This window comes from Muntiacus reevesi, chromosome 4 (assembly GCF_963930625.1).
Source record: "Muntiacus reevesi chromosome 4, mMunRee1.1, whole genome shotgun sequence".
NCBI classification, from domain to species: Eukaryota; Metazoa; Chordata; class Mammalia; order Artiodactyla; family Cervidae; genus Muntiacus; species Muntiacus reevesi.
This window is the reverse complement of record NC_089252.1, coordinates 100,990,299-101,011,694: the sequence shown is the minus strand read 5'-3', so window position 1 is coordinate 101,011,694 and position 21,396 is coordinate 100,990,299. Positions and strand designations below refer to the sequence as shown.

The window sequence follows — 21,396 nt, the reverse complement described above, 5'->3', positions numbered from 1 at the left end:
AGTTCTAAAATTTATATCGAAACACAAAATACCCCAAATACCCTAAGAAATCCTGAGAAAGAAAAATGGAGCAGGAGGAAATCAGACTCCCTGATCAGACTAGACTACAAGGCTATAATCAGTGTAGAACAGTACTGGTACCAAAGCAAATACATATCCACCGAGGCTAGAAAGGCCAGAAATAAATCCACACAGATATGGTGAACTAACGCGACAGAGGAGGCAAGGATACGCAATGAAGTCAAGTCTCTTCAATAAATAATGCTGGGAAAACTGGACAGCTGTGTGGAAAAGAGTGAAATTAGAACATTCTTTAACACCATAGACAAAAATGGAATTGATTAAAGACCTAAAGGCAAGACAACACCCTATAAAACTCTTAGAGGAAAACATAGGCAGGACACTGTTAGACATAAGGCACAGCAGTATCTTTTTCGATCCGTCTTTATAGCAATGACAATAAAAACAAATGGGACCTAATTAAACTTAAAACCTTTTGCATAGTAAAGCAAACCATAAAGAAGACAGAAAGACAACCCACAGAATGGGAAAAGATATTTGCAAAGGAACTGAAAAGGAACTGATCTCGAAAATATACAAATAGCACGTGCAGCTCAATATCAAAAAAGCAAACAAGCCAATCAAAAAATGGCCAGAAGACCTAAATAGACATTTCTCCAAAGACATCCAGATGGCTAAGAGGCACATGAAGAGCTACTTAATATCACTGATTATTAGAGAAATACAAATCAAAACTATAATGAGACACCCACCTCACCCTCACTGGTCAGAATGGCCATCATGAAAAGTCTCAAATGATAAATGCTGGAGAGGGTATGGAGAAGAAGGAATCCTCCTACATTGTTGGTGGAAATGTAAATTGGTGCAGCCACTATGGAAAACAGCCTGCAAGTTCTGCAAAAAACTAAAAAATTTTAAAAACGAAAAAGAGCCTTCCCACTCCTGGGAAATGGAAGGAAACTGTAATTCAGAAAGATATATGCACCCACATGTTCATAGCAGCAGTATTTACAGTAGCCAAGACATGGAAGGAGCCTAAAGGTCCATTTAACAGAGGTGTGGATAAAGAAGATGTAATACATAAATACAAGGGAATATTACTCAACCATAAAAATGAAACAGTGCCATTTCCAGCAACATGGATGGACCTGGAGATTATCATACTAAGTGAAGTCAGTCAGATAGACAGATACCACATGATATTGTTTACATGCAGAATCTTTAAAAACATGATACAAATGAACTTCTTGATAGAAACAGATTCAGGCTTAGAAAATTTATGGTTGCCAGCGGGTAAAGGTGGGGAGTAGGGATAAATTGAAATAAGCATATACACCCTGCTACATTCATTAATAGATCATTAATAAGGACCTACCATGTAGCACAGTGAACTTTGTTCAATATTCTATAATAACCTAACTGGGAAAAGAATTTTAAAAAATGCACACACACACACACACGTGTGTATGCGTGTATATAACTAAAATCACTTTGTTGCACACCTGAAACTAAATCAACGTAAGTATAGTTCAATATGACATAAAAAATAAAAAAGTTTCCTAAGTGATTCTAATAGACAACTTTGTAATACATAGAGTTAAAAAAAACCGAACAAGCTTTTTTTGCTCTGGCCTGAGTGGTTTCAGCTGACTGGTTGGACTGGCTCTTGGGGGCGGGTCTGATTACAGTCAGTGTGCTTGGCAGCTTTGTGACCTTGGATGGGTACTTAACTTCCTTCATCCTCCTCCTCTCCACAATCAATTCGCTGTGAAGACTGGACAGACTGAAGTGGTGGGGGTGGCAGAGGCAGCCAACGACAGACTCTGCAACTGTAGCCTGCCAGGCTCCTCTGTCTGTGCGATTCTCCAGGCAAGAATACTGGAGTGGGTTGCCATGCCCCCCTCCAGGGCATCTTCCTGAGCCAGGGATCAAACCCGCGTCTCCCGTGTCTAACCTGCATGGACAGGCCGGTTCTTTACCACTAGGCCAAGGGGGCCCGTGCTGAGCACCTGACATCTGATGAAGGCTCCTTCGCCCGCATCTGGATCTCACAGTCGCCCCCAAGAGGCAGCCAGTGGTACTGTTTTATTATTCCCATTTTCTAAATGGGAAAACCGCATCTCAGAGAGGCCAAGCTTCTTGTCCAAAGATACACAAAATAAATGGCAGAGTCAGAAGCTTTGGGCCCCTAAGTCAGTGCTCTTCCGACCACTGCAGTGTCTTCCAGGTGCAAGGCATCGCCTCAGTCAACCAAGCAGGTTCACATCCCTTTCCTCTCTGGACACTCGAGAATCCCCGGTAAAGAGGCAGTGGAGCCCTTTCATAGTGAGAAGCTGGTGCTGGTAACTGGGGAACTCTCTGCCCTCTTATTGGGGAGCCCGGGCAGGGCCCGCACTGCTCTGGGTTTGAGCCAGAATCCACCGGCCTGTCTGCCCACCGCTGGGCTGTTAGGAGAGTCCAGCTGGTGGCCGTGCCTCCTGGGGATGTTGTCTGAGTCTTCACTCTGCCCTCCCTCCCCCAGCCCTTGTTCCTCATTACTCTTCAAGCTGCCACATTTACAACACAGCCAGTGATCTCCTTGGTTCAGCATTTCATGGGATGGAGGCACAGAGGAGAAGGGAACCTTTGAAAATAACTACTGACCCAGGAGAAAGAGGCATTCAGTAAAAGTGACAAGCGTGGCCATCGCATTTCCGAACCTTCGTGCCTCTTTCCTCCCCGTGGGCAGAGTACCCATTTGTATTTCCCTGGCCTGCAGCCACAGCGTGGCATATCTGGGGGCCTCCTCCACACTTCCAGCCCCCCGCCACTGATGCCTGGAAGCCCCCGCCAGAGTGCCTCGATCACTAGGACGCAGCCTCCCCCAACCAACTGACTCGACAAACTTCCTCAACATCCTGCCTTGGGTCTCCCGTGACCACCTCGTTTGTGAGGTGGGTACACAGTTTCAAATCAGTTCCATAGCAGAGTCCAGGGCTGGACGTGGGCGGTCCTTAGCGAGGGGGTTGGAGAGTTCTGTGCCATTGATCAAGGCACAGTGTCGGCCCACCAGTGGCATGATGCCAGCCACCCCGCTTGACCAGTGCCTCGGGGAGGGGGATCCCGGCAGGACTTACCACCAGTGGAGTGAAGAGCCACTCAGGGTCCAAACTGGCCAGAGACGCAGGTACGGGGGCTGCCCCACGGCTGGGAAACCACTGGGTTTAGTAGCAGTTCAAAAAAGTGGCACACCCGACCCCAGAGCCCCCCGATTTCTGGCCCAGTACCAGCCCTGTCTCACGCTGCAAAGCGCTAAAGCCAAATCCAGGCGGGCAACGCCCAGCCCTGCCCTCACCCTTTGCCATGAGCTGTGCTCAGCATCGCGGCTGTACCTCAGGAGATCCTTGCAACAGACTGAGGCGGTGGTGCTCGAGACCCCTTTGTGCCAATGAAGACACCGAGGCTGAGGGGTCTTTCCCAGATCACACACTCAGCAAGTGAAGCCTCCCGAGCCTGAGCTGAGCTGTCTGCCCAGGCCGTCTCGGCTGGCCTCTGACCTGTCGGTTCCCAAGAGAGCTACAGCTGCTGCGCTGTGTGGAAGTGGACTTGGTGGGTGAGGTCACACCACGCATGAACTCAGGTGCATCTGAGCATTCGGAAGAAAGAGATCAGCCAGAGCGGGGCGCTGCTCTACGTTCTCTTCCCCCTGGTGCTCCCTACACGGCCTCTGCGATCCCTTTCCCAAACCCAGATGCCCGGAGGCGCCCCGAGCCATTCCGCAGGGTGCGGTACCTGGGCTCGAAGAGCTCTGCCCCCCCCCCGCCCGCCTCCCCGGCGCTCGGACGCTGCCCTCCTTCCCCCGCCACACCCCTTCTTGGCACCGCACCCCAGCTCAGCCACAGGGGAGACAGAAGAGAGACAGTCTTACTCAGCTGAGCCCGTGTCCTTGGGAAGAAAACTTCCGAGCGCAGCGCTGCTGGTCCTCGCTCCACCAGAGTCCCGGGTGAGCCAGGAGGGGCCGCCTCCACAGGGCGGTTCATCAAGCCCTGGGGATGAAGAGAGCCAGCGAGCGGGGCGGCTCTGCGTTCCTGTTTATTCTGGGATCATTAGAAAGGAACTGTTACTATAGTAACGGGTATTACACTTGGTGCTCGGCCACTTCCTCCACGCCGAACACTGTGTCCGAGCCCCACTGCCGGGGAGGGAGGCACGAGGAAGTATCGATTTGGTCAGATGCTTGAGGAGCAAGGACATGCCAAGCTTTGTTCTGAGCGGCGTGGTTCAGGCACAGGCATTTCCCTTGTTTCTGATGGGAGGGTCAGCAAGAATGCCTTCTGGTACCTCCCTGACCTGGTGTGTTGGGGGGGCAGGCTTCCTGCTGCCTGGCGCGACTCCCCAGGGGAAGGCAGCTCTTGGTGCAAAACCAGGGGAAACTAGGCTGGGTCAGTTCCAGTCACCCACTTACAGATCAACAACTCCATCTTTGGTGTTTCCTCAGTACCCCGAACCTCAGCGAGGAGCCACAGGATCGTGCCCAGGGGAGGAGGGTGAGTGGACGCTGACCGGCTGTGAGCCAGACCAGCCCTTGTGTTCGTCCCTGCCCAGCCCCGGCATGAGCCCCTTGGGCAGCCAGTCGGCAACCCCTGAGCCTTGGTTTCTGTGGCTGTCAAATGTGGAAAACAGCGGTGGTTGAGAGAAACACAGATGAGCAGACACGAGGGGAAGCAGGTGGTTAGTCCTCAGCAAGGAGAACTTTTCCTGCAGGGAGAGCTGGACTCGGTGTGAACAGAGAGGAGGACCCCGCGTGCCGCGCCGAGCCTCATGGAGTCAGAGCTCTGTAGATCTCGTCTCAAGGAGTCAGTGTTTGAGTGTGAAAATAAAGAGCATGTGTAGATACCGAAGGCCAGTGTGGGTGTTTACAGATAACAGCGGCATTCTCCTAGTTTCACAATCAGGGCTCACTTGAAACGTGGACGTGTTTTCTAGCCTGTGTTGTCATTCCTTAATCCCCTAGAGAGAAGCTGACCTCCACTTAAACTTGGCCCTGTTCCCACCTCTACTTTCTCATGAAGAGTCTGGGTGGGCTGGGAAGTGATTAGACCCAGCACATACATCCAGCATTAAAAATGCAATTCTGCTGCAGTAAAATATTAGCAAACTGAATCCAACCACTCATAAAAGGATCATACACCATGATCAAGTTGGATCCATTCCAGGTTCACAAGGATGGGTCAACATATGCAAACTGGTCAGTGTGGTACCCCATGTCAACAAAGGACAGAAACCATATGATCACTTCAGTAGGTGCAGAAAAAGCATTTGATGAAACAACACCCATTCATGATGAAAATTCTCACCCAAGTGGGTACAGAGAATATAGCATATCTCAATGATAAAAGCCATTGATGACAAACCCACAGCCAGCATAACACTCAACAGTGAAAAGCTGAAAGCCCTCCTACTAAAATCTGGAACAAGACAAAGATGCCCACTCTCACCACTTCTATTCAACACGGTATTGGAAATCCTAGTCATGACAATCAGGCAAGAAAAATAAATACAAGGCATCCAAATCAGAAGGGAAGAGGTAAAATCATCATATGCAGGTGACATGATATAGACAACCCTACAGATTCCACACAAAAAGTATCGGAACTGATAAACTGAGTCCATCACACTAGCAGGACACAAGGTTGACATACGTTGGATTTCTTGCCATTTGCAGCAACGTGATGGACTCAGACATTGTCACACTGAGTGAAGTGAGTCAGCCAGAGAAGGAGAAATATTGTATGACATCCCCGAGGTGTGGAATCCAAAAAGAAACTATATGAATGAACTTACAGACAGAAACAGGCTCACAGGCTTAAGAGTACGAACTTTTGGTTGCTGGAGAGAAGGGCAGGGAGGATGGAGGGAAGGGATAGCTAGGGAGTTTGGGACGGACATGTACACAGTGCTGTGTTTAAAATGGATAATCAACTAGGACCTGCTCCGTGTTATGTGGCTGCCTGGATGGGAGGGGAGTTTGGAGGAGAACCGTCCACAAAGACAGACTCACACCATCCACAAAGACAGACTCAAAATGGCTTAAAGACTGAAACACAGAAAACACCATAAATTACCCCAAAAACTCAGAAAAGAACATCAGCAAAAGGTTCTCTGACATTAATTGTGGCAAGGTCTTCTTAGTCTCCCAATGCCAAATAAATAAAAGCAGAACCCAGATGGCAGAAGGAAGGCTGTGGAGCTCACCATCTCCATAAATACGTCAGAGATACAAGTGGAGTGATTGGCAGAGAACATGACTGAATGCTGGCAGAAGACCTCCGAAAGGGAAAGAAAACCTTAACCCACACAGAAGCAGCGTAAGGAGTGGTACCTTCACAAATGGAACCCCACAAAGCAATAGAGAGAGAGCAAACCGCTGTTACAAACACAGAATGTGGAGTCCTGCCCCAGGCCAAGGTGCGGGTCCCTGTCCCAAGGCCGCAGGAGGGGAGCCCAGAACCAAGGTCACCTCCGAGGCTGTCTGAGCCCCTTTGTAACCATTGCCAAAAGCCCCTGATCATCCCTCACAAGCTTCCTGACTTCAAACTGGCAAACAGGCCCACTCCAGTAAACACACTATTAGCCCCTTAGCCAATCACCTAATGCCAGCCTTCCAGCAGGAATTTTCTTTGTCTTGACCCTATAAACTCAGCCTATAAAAACTGGCTATTAGTTCAGGAAAACTCAACTCTGCCTGGTCTGTCAGGAGGTCAGCCCACTGCGCTTGCCATGTCCACATTATCTCTGCTCTTTGTTCTTAATAAATTCTCTCCCTTCTGCAGCACTCTGTGTCTGGAAATTCTTTTCCAGCCTGTGCTCAGACTGCCCCAGCAATGGATGCCTCATGGAAAAAAGGATATTGAGAGTCAGATGCCACGAAAGAATACATACTGTTTATATACATTTCAACACAGAGAACACGTAGTGATAGGATAGTGGATACTGATTGCATAGTATTCATCAGATAGGTGACTGTTCAGGTGAATTCCATTTTTAAAAATACATCAGGCTGACCATGTAAGATTTGTGCCCTTAACTGTAGGGGAGTTACACTTAAGCAAAAATTTTAATATTTTGGTTTTCACTAATAGCTAGACAAACCGGAAGTTCTCTTCAGTCAGGAATAACATCAACAATGCAGTGAATTCAATTATAAATACACTGTACCTTTTTATCTGATGAGAATCCCATGAATATTTATGAAAACTCATTTATTTCTAGGACACAAATGATTTCCAACTTCTGTCCTCCGTAACTTCCATAGACTAAATTCTGATCATTTTTAAAAAAGACACGTGCACTCCCGTGTTTGCTGCAGCGCTATTTACAATACCCACGACGTGGAAGAGACCCTAAACGTCCATCGTCAGAGGCTAGCAATGAAAGATCAGAAAGAGAAATTGCGATGATGAGACTGTTTACCATGGCAACGAAAAGAAAATACAGGTCCATTGACAAAGGAATGGATAAAGAAGCTGTGGCACATACATACAGTGGAGCAGTGCTCAGTCATAAAAAAGAAAGTAATGCCATTTGCAGCACGGATGGCCCTAGAGATTGTCATACTGAGTGAGGCTAGTCAGACACAGAAAGGCAAGCATATGATATCACTTATATGGGGGTGGAACAAAAAAAACTGGGTGCAAACGAACTTACTTACAAAACAGAAGTCAAGTCACAAATGTATAAAACAATAGAGGATGAGGGAGGGATAAATGGAAAGACTAGGATGGAAATGTACACACTAGTATATATAAAATGGATAACTAATGAAGCCTTCTGTAAAGCACAGGGGACTCTAGTCAGTACTTTGTAATGGCCTATATGGGAAAAGAATCTGAAAAAAAAGGTGGACATATGTTTATGTGCAAGTGATTTACTTCGCTATACACCTGAAATTAACACAACATTGTAAGTCAACTATACTCCAATAATTTAAAATACTGTCATCTGCAGCAACATAGATGGTCCTAGAGATTATCATACTAACGGAAGTAAGTCAGAGAAAGGCAAGTATTATATTGTATCACTTAAATGTGGAATCTAAAAAAATAACACAAATGGACTTACCGACTCACAGACACCGAGAAGAAAATTACGGTTACCAAAGGAGGTGGTGGGGAGGGACACATTCGGAGTGCGGGATTAACAGATACACACTCCTATATATAAAATGAATAAGCAGCAAAGTTTCGCTATATAATACGGGAACTATATTCAATATCTTGTAATAATAATGGAAAACGATCTGCAAAAGAATAGATTTATATGTGTGTGTATGTATATGCAGTCATATATATATATAACTGAGTCACTACTGGACGCCTGAAACTAGCATAATATTATTTGTTTTTTAATTGGAGTGTCGTTGCTTTACAATATTGGGGTAGTTTCTGCTGTACAACAAAGCTAACACAATATTATAAATAAACTTAAAAAAAATGCGCTTTGATCCTCTCCGGCCTGTGTCACTCAGGTAACCAACACTTATTGAGCACCTACTATGTTCCTTCCACTGCCCAGTGCTGGAGCTACAGTGTAAATGAGACCATATCCTTGTGCTTGGGTAACTTGCTTTCAAGGTGGGGTTCAGGCAAAAAAAAGAGACAAACAAGAAAATGTCGAGCTGCGGTGAACATTCTGATGAACGCAAGACTAGGCAAGACGGAGGGGAAGGCTCGGGACCTCAGGGAGGGTGGAGAGTGGGGAGGGGACAGTTTCGGGAGGCTGGAGTGGCGGGGAGGAAAGCATCCCAAAGTGAGGACAGCTAGTGCAGAGGCCCCGGGGTAGGATGCAAGGAGGCCCCTGGGGTGGAGGCTGAGCGAGATGGAAGGAAGTGCGGGCAGGCAGGCCTGCTGTCCTGGGAGCTTTCGCCAAACCCGCCATTCCGGAGCCACTTCAACTTACAGGGTCCCAAATTTGCCCCTGTTAAACAATTTTCTGGAAACAAGATGCATTCCTTTTATTTCTTCCTCCTAAATTATTTCCTAACGTCCTCTTGAGTGGTGCCCCTCCCAGCTCCCCATCCTGCAGTGGCTTAACTTGGTGGAGTCTGACGGGGGAGGACTTTAGCCAGGTTCTTGCCCCCCCGCTCTTGACTGTCACTGGTCCGCAGTGCAGACAGCCAGTACTGGGGGCATTTCCAGGGCCCACGGTGTCTTGTCCGAAGCAATCCCAGTGCCCTCTGACAAGTGAAGAGTAACACGGATGCTGGGGCAGGAGGACTGCTGAGTGTGTCTGCTCACCGCCCGGGGCAGAGACACCCCCAGCCCATCTCACTCCGTCCACCCCCACTCTGTTCCCTTCATCAGAGGGTTCTGATGGCAGCACCAGAGCAATCGAGAGCCAAGGACAGTCAGGCAGGAAACACCCAGCTTGGGTGCCCTTTTCCCAGGCAGCTGGGACCCACTGTACTTCTTCCACTGAAGCTCTTCCAGTGCAGCCTGGGTACAGACCCCTCAGGCTCACTCACCAGACTGTCAGCGGGGAGCAGGGCCTCACCTCATGCTTCTTAATATCCCTGAGCCCGGACCAGGTGCTCAGCCCCTACTGCTGACTTGCAGACACCTAAGACGTGCATATCCCTGGACTTAGGACAGCACCGTCTTGCTGTGTGTGTGCACACGTGAGCGTGTAAACTGTGTGTGACGTCAACAGCCACCATTTCCCAAGCCATATGTCATCAGTAAGACATTATGCTACATCTTATAATGAGATGCCATCAATACCATATCTACTGATTAACCTAAAGAAAGATGTCTACTGCATATTTGGTGAAAATCAAAGGGCAACATCATACATAGTTTGATTCCTCTATCTTTTTTCCCCTCCAAGATAGTATATACATGGAGAACCAATCTGCAGGCATATACCCTGAACTGTTAACAGAGGTCAGTTCTAGACCATCGTGTCTCAGATGTCATTACTCCCCTTCCCTGGGCAGGAGGGTTACAGTCAAACTACCGTGCCAAGTTTCTGGATTTCTGTATTAGAACCTAAGAGGGAGGGGCCTAGGAATTTGGAATTTTAGCAAGTTCCCTCGGGGGTCTGTTTATATTCAAGAGTCTGAGAACCACTATTCTGCAGCATAAAATTATGGGCCTTTCTCTTTTGTCCCAGTATTTCTGTAATGTTTATGCCTTAAAAAAAATAAAAGCATATTTTGCCTTTGTTATCAGGAAAAAAACAAGATGAAAAATATGGGAAAAGAGCAACCTTTTCCAACCGTAGTTAAAATTCACATCTGGCTCAGTCATGTACATTTTACATACAGAAAAATAGAGGCCTTTTGGAGAAACGAACCTGTTAAGAGTGTACTCCAGGCAGCGGCCAGATTCAAGCCCAGAGGCTGCCTCCTGCCTCGGTCTGTGCGGCTTTCCCATCCCCCCATGCAGCAGGACTCCGAAATACAGGCGCCTGAGGATTGGAGTTTTTGCTCAGTCCCGTGGAGGACTGGAGGGGGATTCCAGAGGCTGAGCACACCTCTCCCACACTCCCCTTCCTGCCCCTCTGAAACTGTTTTCTTGGGAAATAGACGAGCTAAAAAGAAGGTGGGTAGTGAAGACCTACCTGAGCTACCAGGGAAGGGTGAGGAACAGTTCATGGGGTCACAAAGAGTCGGATACGACTGAGGAACACTTTCACTAGTCCAGGCCAGGAGAGGTAGTCGTGAGTGGGAGCTGAGGAATTTTCCTACATCTGTAGTGGGCTGGGGCTGCAGCTTGCACTAAAAACTCCAAAAACCCCTTTTCCTTTGATTTTTTTGACCCCCCACCCCCACCTCCCCAAGCAGACAGATGCCTGGAACAGCTTATCTGGGCCCAGAAACACCAGACAAGAAGTTTCCATGGCAACTGCAAACTTCCTCAGCTCTGTATTCAGTCTAAATCTCCAAGGCCCCCTTTCAAGGCCTCAGTGAGGTGGCTGAGAAGCCACCCACATAACAGCCTTAGGATCCAACCTCACCCCACCCACCCCCACCACCCTGACCCCCAGCCTGCACTGCTGAAAAGTCATGGCAGGAGAAGCTGTACTGGCAGAAAAACTTGTCATGGGATCCCTGGAGAGATTATAAAGAATGAGAGTTGCCTTTACAACAAATTTGAACCAGGAAGAATTTACCCTGTGAAGGGATTGAAGCATGAAAACAGGAAAGCGGGAGGGAGTGGGGAAGAACCAAGGGTCTTGTTTCAGAAAGCTGGCTCTCAACCCAGTCGCAGTTAGGCGTGCTTAATCTGGTCTCTTAGCTGCAGAAGGACCCGGAGGGACCCCAGACCTCCAGCATATTTTAACTCACTTGCAGCCAGACAAAATATGGGCAGTAAACTCAGATACCAGAAAGGGGAATGTGGGTGTGTGTGTCTGTGTCAAGGGAAACCAGGACAGACCATGGCTTATCAAGCCAAGCAAACTTCCATGGTGCCTGGCAGTGGGGTTGCCTAATGTATTATAGTCAACAAAAATGCAGCATCCCAACATGTGTAAGTCAATGAAGTGAGAACACACCCTTAGACCATGCACAAAAATGAACTCGAAATGGCTTAAAGACTTAAACCTAAGACATGATACCATAAAACTCCTTGGAGAGAGCATAGGCAAAAACATTCTCTGACAGTAGTACCAATGTTTTCTTAGGTCAGTTTCCCAAAGCAATAGAAATTAAGAAGAAGAAAAAAAAAGACCTAATTAAAAGCTTTTCAGAAGCAAAGGAAACCATTTAAAAAAAAACAAACAGCCTACAGAATGGGAGAAAATATTTGCAAATGATGTAACTGACAAGGGCTTAATCTCCAAAATATGCAAACAGTTCATACAACTCAACAATAATAAACAACCCAACTGAAAAATGGGCAGAAGATCAAAAACAGGGTCTCCAATTCCCAGGCCTCGGACTGCTACTGGCACCTGTAGGAACTGGGTTGCACATTAGGAGGTGAGCAGCAGGCTGATCAAGTGAAGCTTCATCTGCCCCTCCCTATAGCTCACATTACTGCCTGAACAATTTCTCCCCTACCCATGGAAAAACTGTCCTCCACAAAACCGGTCCCTCATGCCACAAAGGTTGGGGACTGCTAAGCTAAGACATTTCTCCAAAGAAGGCATACAGATGACCAGTAGGCACATGAAAGATGCTCAGCATCACTAATTATTAGAGACACGCAAATCCAAACTACCATGAGGTATCACCTCACACTGATCATAACGGCTGTCATTAAAAAGTCTATAAATAACAAATGCTGGAGAGGATGTAGAGAAAAGAGAATCCTACACTGAGTGGGAATATAAGTTGATGTAACCACTATGGAAAACAGTATGGAGATTCCTCAGAAAACTAAAAATAGAATTACCATGTGATCCAGCAATCCCACTCCTGGGCATATATCCAGACAAAGCTATAATTCAAAAAGATACACACACCCCTGTGTTCATAGCAGCAGTCTTCACAATAGCCAAGACATGGAAACAACCGAAATGCCCATCAACAGATTAATGGATAAAGAAGATGTGGTACATGTATGCGATGGAATCCTACTCAGCCATAAAAAAGTATGAAATGGTGCTGTTTGCAGCAACGCAGTTGCAACTAGAGATTATCATCCTAAGTGAAGTAAGTCAGAAGGAGAAAGACAAATACCACATGATATCACTTGTATGTGGAATCTAAAATATGACACAAATGAACCTATTTACAAAACAGAAACAGACTCACATAGAGATCGGACCTATAGTTGCCAAGGGGGAAGACTGGAGGGCGAGTGATCAACTGGAATTTGGGGTCATCAGATGCAACCTGTTACATATAGAATGGATGAACAGTGAGGTCCTACTGTATAGCACAGGGAACTGTATCCAATCTCCTGGGATAAACCATAATGGAAAATAATTGTTTAAAAAAGAATGTATATATGTCTTTAAAAAAAAAACACACAGCAGGTCCAGTTAAATTTGAATTTCAGATTAGCAAACCCATACAATATTTGGGACGTACTTGCACTAAAGTATTATTCATTGTGCATCTGACATTCAAATGTAACCACTTTAATGTAATTGTTTTATCTGGTAGCCTTGCTTGGCAGGCAGCAGTGAAAACGACGACCATCACCTGGGTGCAGAGCAGCAGAGCTGACGTCCACAGGCATCTGGGGAGGTGTCCCTCCGTCCATGCTGCAGAGACGCTGCCCTGCCTCGCAGGAACCTGGGCTGAGCTCCAGGTGGGAGAAGAGCCTCAGGTGGACCCTTACTCCAGCTCTGCCTAGCTCACCAGGCGTGGCCAAGCAGAAGTTGTTCCCCAGGGGTGGCCCTTTCTCGCTCAGTGGTTAAGAACATGGGCTCCGCCCGGTGTTGACCCAGATACCAATCCTGGCTCCACTGTTGGGCAGTTCGGTGACCTTCAACTTCCTGCTTCCTCATCTCCAAACTGGGGCAGACATTGGGGGGATGAGGGGGACATGGGACAGGAGCCACTGCAGACGGTGCCTGCTGTAGCGTCAGGCTTCCAGAGTGGCAGCTGTTATCTCACCAGCCCATTTAGAAACAGGAAGATAGAAGATATTTATGCCAGTGAAGAAAGATGGGATTGAAAACTAGGGTCTGTACAAGCTCAGCAATGTGAAGCACCCACCACACACAAATCTCACACAGCAAAGACCAGGAGACCGCCCCTTGATTACCAGTGGCTGCTTTATGGTTAGTGGGACTGTGGGTGAGCCTTCCCCCTCTTCATTCTTCATTTTCCAGAATATCCGTGATGAGCCTCTATTACTCTAATACTGAGAAATTATTTTCAAGTAATTTGGAATGAGACATTTTCTGTAAGTATTCTATTACTTGAGGCTGGTGTAAATGAAAACGGTGGGCATCTTGGGTTTGATCCTTTCATACCGGTCCTCGGGGGGGCTTCTAACAGGGGGGCTATTGCCTGTTTCACTCAATGGCCCACTTGGCTCCTCACGCCCAGCTCTTCCGTCTTGCTCTTCCTTGTGGGAGACAGCCAGAGCAGTGGCCCCGGAGGCACATGGCCCTGGGTTTGAATCTCAGCTCCCACCCTTGACTGGCTGTGTGACCCTGGACAAGTCATGTTACCTTCTGAGCCTCAGTTTCCTCATGTTTAAAACAGAGCTTAATACCACTTACCTGCCTGAGAGGAGGGACTTCTCTGTATCAGCACGTGCCTGTGCCTTTCCCAGGGCCTAGTGTATACCAGTGGTAAGCACACACTGGCTGAAAGAATAAACGAAGTTGACGGCAGAGCTACAGCATTTGGCAGAGAGTGGCAGTTGCTCGCGACCAGCAATCACTTAGGGCTTCCCAGGTGGCGCTAGTGGTAAACGATCTGACTGCCAGTGTAAGAGACGCAAGAGATGGGGGTTCAGCCCTCTGGGTCAGGAAGGTCCCCTGGAACGGAAATGGCAACCCACTCCAGGACTCTTGCCTGAGAAATCCCATGGACAGAGAAACCTGGCGGGCTATGGTCTGGGGGGTCGCTGAGACATGCCTGAGCAGACACACATACGACAGTCATTCACCATGACGACTGTTCTGAGATGTGCAGACTTGGCATAGAGGCACCAAAGTTTGAATGTGTTGAAAAGTTCCCCTAGCAGGACCATGGGCATGCTGCTTAAGCTCCTAGAGCCTCAGTCTCCTCATCTGTTAAATGGGGATAACAGTTAGCTGTGAAGACTGAGTCAGTGGCACAACGCCTAACAGCGCAAGTGCACCCTCTGTGAGGCCCCGGAACCAGCCTCTGTTCCCTTCCTGACTTGCACCTGTGAGTTGCTGGGCAGTGTGTGGCCCCCAGAACAACTCTGGCATGTCTGCCCATGTCTGCCACTCTGGATGCGTGGCCAGAAGAAAAATGTTCCTGTTTGAGTGAGGCTCACACCTGTGGTTCCACGTTAGAAAACACAGGATCTTCAGATTAGAGCTACCCTCTCCTCACCTTAGTGAGCAGGCAGGAACTGGATAGAGGCCCTTAAGAATAGATGTCTTGCAGGGAAATCCCTGGAGCTGAGGTTTGCAATCAGCTGCTTCCAATTTCAGAGATAGCTCTCTGCCTGCTCTGGTTGAGCCACACTTAAGGTACCCACCCCTGCGCTCCCCCCCCCCTGCCGCCCCGCCACCTTCCGGAAGGCGCCGCAGACCTTGGCCAGACCGTGCTTCTGAACTCAGAGAACCGTTGTTTCAAAGTTCCCAAGCAGTAACTCCGCGGCGAGATCTCTCCCGGGGCGGGCCGATCGAAGTAAGAAACGCTCAGTCCGGGAGGAGACTCCGTGAGGGCGGGCGGCCAGCGCCGCTGCTGCGGACGCGCACCCACCGTGCACCGTTCTGCTCGCCGCGCTTTCAGCTGCAGGGCTGGGCGCCCAGGACTACCGAGTGGGGTGGGCTCCTTGCCCAAGGCAGAGCGTAGCTGTCTCCCGAGTCCCTGCACATTTTCTTCTCGCCTGGCTGGCAGGGAGCCGGCAGGGGACCGATTTTCACCTCCTCTGAATGCCTGTCTCCAAGCGCTGAGTTAGGAATGAAACACCCTAGACTTCACTGCCAGAGTTCGTTTTCTTCTTTCCACATCCTTGTATTTTCCAAATTATTTTCACACTGACCCTATATTAATTTGTTTTATTTTCCTAAAGTAAAAAAAAAAAAAAAAAAAAAAACCCAAAAAACTATCCTGAGTAGAAAAGCAGTATGTGTTTACTGCCAAATGAGCAAAAAGACAAATAGAAAAAAAACACTTACTCAAACTTGAATCCTCAGAAACAATCATCATGTGTTTCTTTCCAAGTCCTTTTCTCCTTTAAATGTGTACATCTAGAAAACCGGTTCCTCGCCTTCCTGGAACTACGTCCTCGCCCCTCGCCGACCCCGCCACCCCCGACTTTCCCCTCACACAACAGTGGAAGCCCTTGGCAGCTGGCTGTGCTTCTTTGGTCTACCAGTCCTACCCACATCCGTTCTCCCATGCCTACCAATGCCTTCCTGCACTTGGGCGAGTGCAGAAACTTTTGCAGTTGTCTAACAGTGAGTGTGTATATGTGTGTGTGTGTGCGTGCACACCACACGATCATATAAAAGAATAAAGCAATATATCTGAGAGTAGATCCCCAAAAGAATGAGTGTAGGGAGGAAAGAAGGAATGAAAGAAAAGCAACAAGTAATTAAAAAGAATGAAAGAGGGGAGGCCAGACGGAAAGCGCAGCAGTGGAGGAGCAAGGCGCCCGGCGGCCAGAGGCTGGGCGCAGCGCGCCCGCGGGGCCCTGCTCGCGCTGCCCCGGGGGCGGCGGGCCGGGGAGACTCGCCGCCACTTACCGGACCGGAGCAGCACCGCCCGGTAGAGCCCGGTGGCCTCCGCGGGCCCGCGGCCCCGCTCTCCCAGCCTCTGCGCCATGCACCCGCGCGCTGGATTGCGGAGCTGGGGCCGCAGGCTGGGAGCGCAGCGCGGAGCGCAGTCCTCTGTCGGAGCACCTTCACAGCCGTGACTCGCCGGAGACCCAAACCCCGCCGCAGATCAGGTTACAGGGCGGGAGCGCCAGGCCCTGAGGCGCCCGCGGGGGAGGGACCGGAGGCGGGGGGCCAGGCCGGTATCTCTGCCCAGGCTGGGCACGCGTAAGCCTCTGGCGTGAGGACTCCTGGCTTCACCGTTCCGGGGCCAAGGCGAGAACCCCGCGTCCTGATTTCCAGTCTGGTCTCCTACCTACTCTTCTCTGCTCCCCTGGCCGCTGGCCTTGTTGAATGCTGCAGGCAGGTGTGGGGTTCTGGAGTGCCATCTCTGGGATCAGATCCAGCGCCACTAATTAATAGCTCTGCGACCCCACGGTTCAGTTATCTAACCTCACAGAGCCTCAGTTTTCTCATCTGTAAAATGGGGATATCCATAGAACTCATCTCTCAGGGTTGTGAGGGTAACCAACACATTTTCTCTATCTCTTAGAACAGTGGCTAGCATAGAACAAATGCAATATATTGTTTTTATTTTATTTTGTTTTTTTCAGTGTTCCAAGGCATCCTGGGGTGGGTGACATTGAGAAGCGGGGGCTTCACTGGGGGAAGTAAGTTGTGGCGGGAGGCCCCTGGGTTTCTACAAGATTTCCTTCTCTGGCTGTGTGGAATCCCTTTAACATAAAAAAAATGGGAGGACCAGTTCAGTTCAGTCGCTCAGTTGTGTCTAACTCTTTGCGACCCCATGGACGGCAGCACGCCAGGCTTCCCTGTCCATCACCAACTCGTGGAGCTTACTCAAACTCATGTCCATTGAATCAGTGATGCCATCCAACCATCTCATCCTCTGTCATCCCCTTCTCCTCCCACCTTCAATCTTTCCCAGCATCAAGGGCTTTTCAAATTGGTCAGTTCTTCGCATCAGGTGACCAAAGTATTGGACTTTCAGCTTCAGCATCAGTCCTTCCAATGAATATTCAGGACTGATCTCCTTTAGGATAGACTGGTTGGATCTCCTTGCAGTCCAGAGGACTCTCAGGTCTTCTCCAACACCACAGTTCAAAAGCATCAGTTCTTTGGCGCTCAGCTTTCTTTATGCATGACTACTGGAAAAACCAAAGCTTTGACTAGACAGACCTTTGTTGGTAAAGTAATGTCTCTACTTTTTAATAAGCTGTTGAGGTTGGTCATAACTTTTCTTCCAAGGAGCAAGCGTCTTTTAATTTCACGACTGCAGTCACCATCTACAGTGATTTTGGAGCCCCCCAAAATAAAATCTGTCACTGTTTTCATTGTTTCCCTAAGAATCTAAAGGTAGATGGGCAAGGTCAACCAGGCAAGTTTGGAAGATATAAGAAAACAACCATTTTGATTCTCTACGCTGTGACTGCTGCTGGGCTATATTTCTTCTAAAACAAAAGCTAATCTTCATGTGCTCTATGTCCTGTTTTGTTTCATCTTCACAATCCTATGAATTAGGGTCTATTAGCCTTCCTTCCAATTTTACAGATGAGGAAACAGGCTCAGAGAAGTTAAGCAATATATCTGAGGTCACACAGTGTGGAGCTGGCATACAAACTCAGAAATGGACCACTCTCCTGCCTCTTTGTTATTTCATATACTCTTCATGCAAACACTGGGAGGTATGTATGGTAACATGAATGTAGGAATCCCATTCAAGATACCACCTGAGAGATGATGCACTTGAAACTCAGGAGGTGAGGTGGCTTGCTCATGCTCAGAGCTAGTTGGAGGAGCCAGCACCCAATTCAGTTCTCCACCCACAAAACGAACGCCCCTGAAATCTATAGAATCCCAGCACCCACCCTCCACCCGGCCCCAGAGCTTTTCAGGCCCCTGAACAGCCTCTCTTTATGGCTGCGTCTTGTGCCAGCTGCTGCGACCGTGGCCACACGGTCCCACCCACCTCTGCCTCGGTCTTCCCTCCAGCCTTGGTGCCCCATAGGCCAACAGCCGAATTGCCTCTCACTGTCCCTTGACCACGGCCCAGGCCCAGCTTCCGCTGTGACTCAGGGGTCCCTGTCGCCACACAGGACCCTAAGGACCCAAGTGACACATTGGCCAGACTGGTCATGTTTCTTGTCAACAACCAGCCACCATGAAACCCAGGCATGATGCCAGGCACTGGGCATTCACTCTCTTGTATCTGTTCTTCAGAGGAAACTGTATCTCATGTGACCCACTTATTAAGTATGGTTATACCCATTTCAGAGATGAGGAAGATAAGGTTCAAGTGACCTGCCCAAGATCACTTTTTATCTAATTATACTGTAAAATATGTTGAAATGACACATAAAGGGAGTAAAGAATGAAGTAAATGTGATTCATGAACTTTCCAACCAGACATGATCAATATCATTATATTGGTGATGCTCCTTCCAGACTTATAAAAAATGCATATACAAAACTTACCTCTTTCTAGCATTTCAGGTAGAAGGCATTTGAACCCAGATGGTGCCAAAGCTCTTACTGCAGGAGGAAAACCAAGCCAGGTGTCGAACAAGGTGCAGGTTCAGGAAGATTATGACTAAGGAATGTGCTTTTACAGAGCATTCCAGAGAGATTAACATTGATTGCATCCCCAAGGAAGTCTAGGGGACTCTGACTTACCTGAGCCATTTAGTCTCTGCTTCTCATTTTCATTATGAAATACAGCCTGGGGCGAGTATTCCTTCTGTGAACAGAGAGAAAGTAAAGGGCAGTGAGGACTCTCGGCTCCCTGGCAGGGGGAGGAGTGAAGAGAGATTCACAGAGCCCCTGAGTCTTTTGACCACAGATGGGACTGGCCAGGATCAAAGTCCTCTGCAGAGAAACAAAGTACTCTACACACGCACGTGTGTGTGTGTGTGATTTATGAGACTCACTTTTTAAAATGAGACTCACTTAAAAAAAAGGTGACCATTTTCAGAACAGATTTAGATTGAGAGAAAAATTAATAGAATTCCTTGTACCCTGCATGTATATTGTCTATTTCTCTTAACATCCTACATGTATGTAGATATACATGTACATAGTATGGCACATCTGTTCTAATTAACAAACTAATTATTAGACTGTTAACTAATTGTTAAGTAATAACATTATTTAAAAAAATTCTCACCTCCCCCGAGTTCATGATGGAAATCAGTTTATTGAGTCTGACTGGGTTGTGAAGATGCATATTCTTATTTTTTTTTTAATTATTGGAATATAGCTGATTTACAGTGTTGTGTTAGCTTCAGGTGTATAGCAAGTGAATCAGCTATATATATATATATATCTCCACTCCTTTTCAGATTCTTTTCCACACAGGCCATTGTAGAGTATTGAGTACAGTTCCCTGTGTTACACAGTAGGGCCTTGTTAGTTACCTACTTTATATACAGTGGTGTACTATGTCAACCCCAACCGTCCAATTTATCCCTCCCCCTTTACTCCTTGGTTAAGTTGTCTACATCTGTAACTGTTTTTGTAATAAGTTCATTTGTATCCTTTCTTGTTTTTTAGATTCCACGTATAAGTGATATCATATGATGCTGCTTACAGCATCATTTTTAACTAAAGTCCAAGAGGCAGCGGAGGGCCGAGGAGCCTGGCGTGCTGCAGTCCACGGGGCCGCAGAGTCAGTCCACGGGTCAGAGTCAGTCCACGGGTCCGCAGAGTCAGACACGACTTAGCGACTGAACAGCAACAACAAGACCTTATTCAGAGTTTCTTAGTTTTTACCTAATATTCTTTTTTCTATCTGAGAATCTCATCCAAGATACCATGTTACATTTAGTTGTCTTATCTCCTGAGGCTCCTCTTGGCTGTGATAGTTTCTCAGACCCTCTTTTGGATGAACTTGGCAGTTTTAGAGATTACTGAGAGCCGTGTTCTTTCATGTGAGGTTCCTTCTACCTGGACTGCCTTCTCCCTACCTTCCTGGCAAACTCCTTACCCCTCGAGGGCAGTTTCAGAAGGCATCAGGGTTCGGTCCTCAATGTTGGTTCTTAGACATCTTTTTTTCCCCCTTACTCTGTCATGACTTTAAAAAACTCTGAGTCAGTGATTCCTAAATGTTTATTTCTAGTTCAGACTTTCACCCTGAGCTTAAACTCCATCCAATAGGCTACTTGGCATCTCCACTCGAAAGTCTAAGAGGCCCAGCTCACCAGGGCCCACGTGGAACTCTGGACCACCCCGGTCCCCAGTCTGCTTCTCCCCTGTCACCCCACCTTAACAAGGGCCTCCATTCCAGCCCTGTGGCTCAGGTGGGAGCCTGAGGCTGCTTGCCCTGTCTTCCTCCAACCCCTCAGATCACAAAGGCACGATCTCTCTACCTCCTGCCATCTCCTCAGTCCATCCACTTCTTGCCCCCACCATAGCCCCGGCACTCCCACTGCATGCCTGATGCCTGCAGTGGCCGTCCCTCCTTCAAACCATTCTCCACAGATTCTAGAGCAAGGCTTTAAAATGTGATGCAGGCTCCGACTCTGCCCCTACTCGAAACCAAACTCACATGTCTTCTGCTGACCTTCAAGGCCCCTGCAATCTGACCCCCTCCTTGCCAACCTCTCAGACCTCATTTATTTGTTCCTTCATATGTTCAAGGACTTGGGAATGCATCTGTGAAAAAAACTGACAGCGGTCCTTGACCTAGTGGCGCTGACATTCTATTAATAGTGAGGGAGACAGAAAATAGGCATAATGAATACGTAGATAGTCTGTTAAAAGGTGGTAGGTCCATGGAGAGAAGGAAGGTCGGAGCTGGGGAGGAGTGGGGAGTGGGGGTACACGTGATGATAAATGTCTGCTGGTGGCGGGGGGTGCTCATGGAGAAGGTGAGATGGGAGCATGGACTTGTAGGAAGTGGGGGAGTTACCACACAGGTGTCTTGGGGAAGAGGGCTGCAGACAGAGGAAGCAGTGA

General features: G+C 48.1%; 1 protein-coding gene across 5 annotated transcripts in view; it reads right to left on the bottom strand.

The window, feature by feature from the left end:
- FAM107A (family with sequence similarity 107 member A) overlaps window positions 1-21,396 on the bottom strand; it is an 88,080-nt gene that overhangs the window by 17,830 nt on the left and 48,854 nt on the right. The window contains exon 2 of one of the 5 annotated variants that reach the window (XM_065933400.1): window positions 19,117-19,180. In XM_065933400.1, coding sequence (XP_065789472.1) covers window positions 19,117-19,180 — 64 coding nt within the window. Of the gene's footprint in view, window positions 1-3,137; window positions 3,694-3,886; window positions 4,165-16,356; window positions 16,569-19,116; window positions 19,181-21,396 lie in introns of those variants that run through there. The other 4 variants (XM_065933401.1, XM_065933398.1, XM_065933399.1 and 1 more) reach the window with 4 other exon arrangements.